At 40.1% G+C, this 6903-nt stretch overlaps 1 protein-coding gene across 2 annotated transcripts in view; it reads right to left on the bottom strand.

Annotated features, from left to right (window-relative positions):
• Positions 1-5046: 5046 nt before the first annotated feature.
• The window catches only part of Sec24d (SEC24 homolog D, COPII coat complex component), a 119349-nt gene continuing 117492 nt past the window's right edge, over positions 5047-6903 (bottom strand). For both annotated transcript variants that reach the window (XM_045143098.1, XM_045143100.1), the window contains exon 23: positions 5047-5857. In XM_045143098.1, coding sequence (XP_044999033.1) covers positions 5717-5857 — 141 coding nt within the window. In that variant the 3' untranslated portion in view covers positions 5047-5716. The remainder of the gene's footprint in view (positions 5858-6903) is intronic.

The following is a 6903-nucleotide window of genomic DNA, read 5'->3' as shown; positions in this document are numbered from 1 at the left end:
TGGGTCCTTAGGCTTTACAGGGAAGCTCCTTAATCACTAAGCCATCCCTCCAGCTCCCTAACACTGTTCTTGATGGAGATATCACAGCTGACTAGAATATTTGCAGAAATGATATGATTTCAATTTCAGTAATTATGAATTATCTAGAAGCTAAACTGTACATACCAGATTTGACCTGCTCCTGGAGAAGACAGATTTTCCACTTCCTCAGTGGTGGGTCCTTAGAGCCAAGGATAGACCCTTTGCTATACATCAGATTCACTATTATTCTATACCCTGGACCTAAAGGATAATGGCATTCTGATGTTTTCTTGACCTAGGCCCCTCTTTCAATTCATCTTGCAGAGAAATCATAGCTTCTGGGAAATTTGAAAGTTAAGGGTATTGACAGTACACCAAATGTAGCAAAGCAAATAGGAAGAAAGTTAAGGAAAAGAGTACAAGAACTAGAATCCATCCCTGGACAATATAATCTTGACTTTCCAGTAGCTGAGGATGAAATAGGCTTCCTAATTTTCCTATCCTTTCCTTTGAGTAAAGACTGGGGTATTTATGTACAGTAGAATATTTTTTTCTTTGAGGATTGTGTTCCAGTGCAAGTTAATTACTGTGGCCCCATATGATTTGTGGTTCTTTTTGTTGTTGTTCATTTTTATTTATTTATTTGAGAGCAACAGACAGAGAGAAAGAGGCAGATATGTAGAGAGAGGATGGGTGCGCCAGTGCCTCCAGCCACTGCAAATGAACTCCAGACGCTTGTGCCCCCTTGTGCATCTGGCTAACATGGGCTCTGGGGAATCGAGCCTTGAACTGGGGTCCTTAGGCTTCACAGGCAAGTGCTTAACCGCTAAGCCATCTTTCCAGCCCTGTGGTTCTTTTTATAAGTACATAGGTAGAAACACATTTTTAGTTGCTTTATTCCCTAATAATAAAAAGTTAATTGTGACACAGTCCCATATTTATCAGTTTGAAATTGTCAGGCCAACATGCCTGGGATCAGTAGAATTACAGTTCTAAAGTATTTTAGCCAGGGGTTGATGCTTATTTCAGTAGGAGCCATTCTCCCACTGTCTTTTCCAGTGACTAGGATCAGAAGACCCAAACAGGTTCTTGAATAAGACACCTTCCTTTCTCATTGGTGACAGGAGAATAGGACAAGTAATTGATACTGCATCCAACCCATTATGTGATAGAGAATGCAGTACCCAACACTTGACTCAGATTAGATCAGAATTGTGGAGGTGGTGTCAAAAATAAAACATGGTGTAAAAGGTCAGGGGGTCAGACTGGGAAGGGAGTGACCTGGTGGTCAGGTCTTATGTTCAAAACTGGGATAGGTCCATGCTGCAGCAGTACTGCTCTGATCCTTAGGTGAATAGGAGCTACCTTGAGCCTTTATGTGGGGAAATTTAAACTATTGTATCAGTTATGCTAAAGCCACATCAATAACATCCTAAACTCCCTGTAGCTAGTGGAGAGTTCTGATAAGTTTGATGGGGCAGCTGAGCCTAAGCTGTCAGTGAGTGATTTTTATGTCTCTTAAAATACTTTTTATCCTTCTTAATTGCTAATTTATATTTTTTTAATAATTGTAACAGCTCATTAAAAAAAAAAAAAAAGCATGTGCTAGGCCCAGGAGTAGCAGTGGGTAAAATATTGCCTTTTATGTGTGAAGCTGGTGTTCAATCCCTGGCACCACAAAAACATCACCATCAACAACAAAAAAACTAAAACCTGTCCTGTTTTCCTGATGAGTGTAAAAGATCTAAGACTTAAACTTTGAAGTATATTTTCAGATTTTCTTCATTTAATGTAATCATTATTAATTTGACAAAATGAAAGCCCAGTTGAAACTCATTCTAAATAGCAGACTTGGTTGAAAGTGCCTGCCTTACATTTTTATGAGGTAAGAAAAAAATTTTAACGTGCTACTGCACAGCAGTGCCAGATGCTTGTGTCACTTTTTGCACCTGGCTTTATGTGGATGTTGGGGAGTTGAACTTGGGCTGACAGCCATTGTAAGCAAGTGCCTTTAACCACTCCCCAGCCCTAAGAAAAAGGTTTCTGAGAGCAGTTCTTTAATACTGGGGTTCATATAGGAATTTTAGCATTATCCTTTCCTTAATGCTTGGTGATGGGTTCTGAAATTAGGTTGAGTCTTCAGTATATGTAGTCAGGTTTTAAACTACATTATCTAGGGCTTCCTCAAGCATGACATTTCTCCAAAAACCTGAGCCCATATAAGACTCCTATTCGGGGTTTACAACACTGCTTCTGCTCTCAAGCCTTTCATCCTGTGCTTATTTGCTAGTTACAATGTACAGAGAAAAGCTACCTCAGTCTAAATATTTTGAACATTGTTTTCCAGTAAGCATCTAGCTGTGGGCAGGATGGAAGATTGGTTATCAGTTCATATAATCGTAGTTCGTGCTTGTAGTTTAAGGTGCTCATAAACAGTGAAAACAAGATGAGGATGATTCTGTCAGAAACAAATAATTCAGAGTCTTGGGAGCTAATGTAAAATGCTGTAGGAACTAAATGTATCAAGCAAATCATTAAAGCAGGCCAGGGATTGGTTCTGTGTCCTGATAGACACATTTTGCTTATGAAGTAAACACTGGGAATATTTAACTCATTTACTCTTGCCCATTGTTTTTCCAGCCTGATCCTTTGCCAGCTCTAAGTAGCACAGCATAGATTTTCTAGTAAATAAATGCCACTGAACCTTGGCCTCAAGTCCATAGATGGAAGGCTGAAGACAGCTCACAGATTGGTGAAGTAACTTATTGTCACATGGAGAGAAAGTCTGAGATGTTCATGGGAACTTCCTTAAGTTTGCTTGCTGAGTACTACATGCACATTTAAAATTCTGGCTTCCAAATACTGTGTGGCTGGGAGTACTAAGAGGAAAGTAAGTTAGTCACTTGGAACAGGGAACCATCACCTTTGAATCCACGTTATAAAATTGGCTTGCTTTGCTATGCCACAGAGATAGGACAAGACCCTTCTCTCCAGTGGAGAAAGTACACAAGTCTAGGCCTAGGTTGTCACAGAACACGCCTGACAGACTTCCCTATACATGGAAATAATTTACAGCTATTAATATGAAAGAAACCACATCATTATGTTATCTATGTGTGTGTTTATGTTTTTAAAGGCAGAGGACAAAAAAGTCAAAATAGGTTTTTTTTTTCATTATTTTCAGTTGTTTATGCTGGTTAAATAATAAAGGTTAGTGTTCACATGTTTTGGGAAATTGGCTGTCATTTCATAAGTTTACCCATCTTGAGACATTTTCTGGGTTGTCCTGAGTATTTAGTCAAAGTTGGGGTCTAGCTTAAGGGTAAAGCACTTTACATCTAAACCTTAATGTCAGATGTCTAGTTCCCTGAAGGTCATAGCTTTTCCTGAGATGGCACTGACAAGATCGTGGACAGGCCAGCAGCAGAGGTTCCTTGTCCCCAGCTGTCATTGCTTTCTTACCTCTAACCAGGTAAGACGCTTGTAGGTTCCTGTGATCCTTGCCTTTGTCTACTCTTCCTGGCTTGTTCCCCATGGGTTGGTGATCTTGGTAGGAGTCTGGCTCATTTACTTGATAAAGGAGTAGTATGCTGCTTCAGCTTTAAATGTGTGTCAGAAGGAAGTGCTTAATAAAACATCCTGTGCTCTTTTTTTAAAAAAAATTTTTATTTATTTATTTGAGAGTGACAGACAGAGGGAGGAAGAGGGGGGGGGGAGAGAATGGGCGCGCCAGGGCCTCCAGCCACTGCAAATGAACTCCAGATGCATGCGCCGCCTTGTGCATCTGGCTATCGTGGGTCCTGGGGAATTGAGTCTCAAACCGGGGTCCTCAGGCTTCACAGGCAAGCGCTTAACCACTAAGCCATCTCTCCAGCCCTCCTGTGCTCTTTTTTGCTTTATAATTGGAAGTAATTCTCAGGATATGTTTTTTAAACTTTTTTTGGTGTGTGTACACATGGTTTGTGTGTGTATGCATGTTCGTGTATGTGAGTGTGGCCTCACACTTGCCATGGCATGTGAGTGGAGGTCAGAGGACAACTTCTGGGTTTCAGTCCTTGCCTTCTACCTTAAGTTTGGATGACTAACTGCAAATCATGTTTCTGAGGCTGCCTTTGGGGAGTGGGGGCAGTGCAGCTACCACAGAAGCAATGTGAGGTAGCCTGATGTACCGAAAACAGCTCTGCGGTGAACAAGACAACCAGCCATACAGAAGGGTTTTCAGGGAAATGGCCTGTTTGACATGCTTTTCTAGCAGAACTGGGGAAGCAGAGTCTAGGAGGACATCACTCCAAGTGAAGACTAAGGAATCCCTGTTTCCCAGGTTTGGGTCTTGCTTTCCATTTTATCCATATTAGTCAGTATTGTGTCTCATGTTTTCACCAGCTAGCATTTGCATAGTCAAATCCCCTACCCCAAGAATTGCCCTTCCTGGAAAATTACTGCCTGACCTTTCTGGAAGGGTTAGATATGTTAGTGCAGAAGACCTAGGAGATAAAGTTCAACTTCACATTATCTTTCCATGTTATAAAAAACAAAAACCCCAAGGTTAGATCTTTGCTTTTCATTGTTTACAAATAGATAACTATGTTTCCATCTGGTTAAACCTATGCTTATTACCTAATATTACTGAGCCCGTAAAAAGGTAATTTTCTTGTCCTGATTTGTTCTCAGTGACCTATCAAGGTTTTCTAACTTTTAAGATATTTTTATTTATAAGCAGAGAGAGAAAGAGTTAATGTGCATGCCAGGGCCTTTAGCTGCTGCAAACGAACTCCAGATGCATGAACCACTTCTACACCTGACTTAATGTGGGTACTGGGAAACTGAACCTAAGTCATTAGGCTTTGGAGGCAAGTGCCTTAACTGCTGAGCCATCTTTCCAGCCTCCCCCTTCTTTCTTTTTCTTTCCTTCTCTCTTCCTTTCCTTTTCTTTCTTTCTCTTTTTTGCCAATGTGCTTTGAGTGCTACTCTTGCTTTGTTTTAAAATCTCAAAATACATTAAAAAATGGATCATTTATACATTGATTAAGAGTACATGAAATGATTTATTGATACTGGTTAGGATCCATTATATACAGGTAGAAACCATCAAAATTGTACAAAGAACCATAATGAAAATTGATAGACAGTTTTATAGACAAAATAACTGTAAAATACTTTTAACATAGACAATATGTAATTGAAAAAAAGTAGAACATGTTGTTCTGCCAGATAGATTCCACGGTTATTAAATGTCTTCTATGCAAACCTTAAGTTGAAAAAATCTGTTGAGTGGTGTCACATGGTTTAAAAAATTAGGTATAATGTAAAAATTCAGGTTTTTCCTCCCACTGCAAATGTAAGAGGAACCAAGACAACATTACTCTAATTCTATACAGTTTGAAAAATAATTTATATGTCTAGCACAAAGAAAATTGAAACTGTTTATGGTTCTGTAAACTATATTATTCATGAAATGCAAACTGCATCAGTTTTAAAATTAAAGGTTGTACAATCAGAAATAGACTGTTCCCTTTGTGGTACCATAGTACCTTCATTGGCTTTATACCTGAGCACCAAAGCTGAAGTTCTAAATGCCGTCTGGAAAAGCTATTCTGAAGATGATCAAGAAAACAAACAAGCCTATCAGGAAAATTAGGCACCAAGGAGGAGATGAACTCCTCAGAAATGCAACATCAGCAGTAGAAAAGGCAAATCAGTTAAGCAGCTGGCATATCTCCTTGTGAACGCAGCAAAGAAAATCCACGTATGAAGAGCCTCCGTAGAGCCCTTTGTCTTCGACCAGGAACTGTCTGAAAACCATTTCTGGCTGCTCTCGTTGCTTTACTACAGTGAGCTAGGAAAAACCAGTACATAGTTAGAACCATGTCAGTGTAGTCCAGTAGTTTTGTTTGCTTCAGTTTCACCAAATGTTACAGGATGTGTGAGGCCAATGTGTGAGGACATATGCAGTATGTGTGAGGACATGTGCATAGTGTGTAAAGACATGTGCAGAATATGTAAAGATGTGTGCAGGATGTGAGAGGCCAGTGTGGGAAGATGTGTGCAGAATGTGAGGTAGAGAACCAGGAGCCTGTTAATTCTGAGTGGAGAGATAAGACCTCCACACACAAAGACAATTTAAGGTGGAAAATTGAAATAAGTTTCCTATAAGCATATTGCTATGGGAAAGGCCTCACATTGGCAATCGCTGTCACCTAAACCTTAAAGGGCAGGGTAGGTTAGAGGATGCTCCATACTGGTATACCATGTACTGTGTGCCAGACATAGATGGCATGTAAATTATTACAGGTGTTTAGAGGACAGCAAGAGGTTAGGCACAAATGCAACATACTCAGGAATCTGGACATTTTGTAGGAAACATGATCCAGTAAGGATACAGAAGGATGACATGAAACAGGTACCTGGTGGCAGTGAGATGGCAAGGATGTGACAGGGCAGTGGAGATGGAAGGGGAGCAGATAGAAGAGGTACTACAAAGCTCAACACAGAAAACCAATGCCTACTTGTGGCAATGGATGTGCTGTCCTTACTGCAGCCACAGCCTCATGTGCTTGCTACTGAGTACTTAAAACACTGCTGTCCAAATTGAGATGTACTGAAAATGTAAGAAACCACAGAAGACTAAGAATATGAAAATGTTAAAAAAAAAACAACAATAATTGTTTATTCTGATTCACCATGTGGAAATGGTCACACCTGCTTTCTGTGCAATGAGGAATCAGGGTACCTGTCACTTCATTGTTGAGTCTACTAGGAGAGCCTGCATGGGAAATGCCTACAGTTAGCAGCAATGTCAGCATTGCAAGAAAGATTTTGGCCTGGATAACCCTACCTTCGCTACTTTGGCATTATATGCATGTTGGTAGAAGAGTTAATGTC

Source organism: Jaculus jaculus, chromosome 2 (assembly GCF_020740685.1).
Source record: "Jaculus jaculus isolate mJacJac1 chromosome 2, mJacJac1.mat.Y.cur, whole genome shotgun sequence".
NCBI lineage: Eukaryota > Metazoa > Chordata > Mammalia > Rodentia > Dipodidae > Jaculus > Jaculus jaculus.
This window is presented reverse-complemented; position numbering and strand designations above follow the sequence as displayed.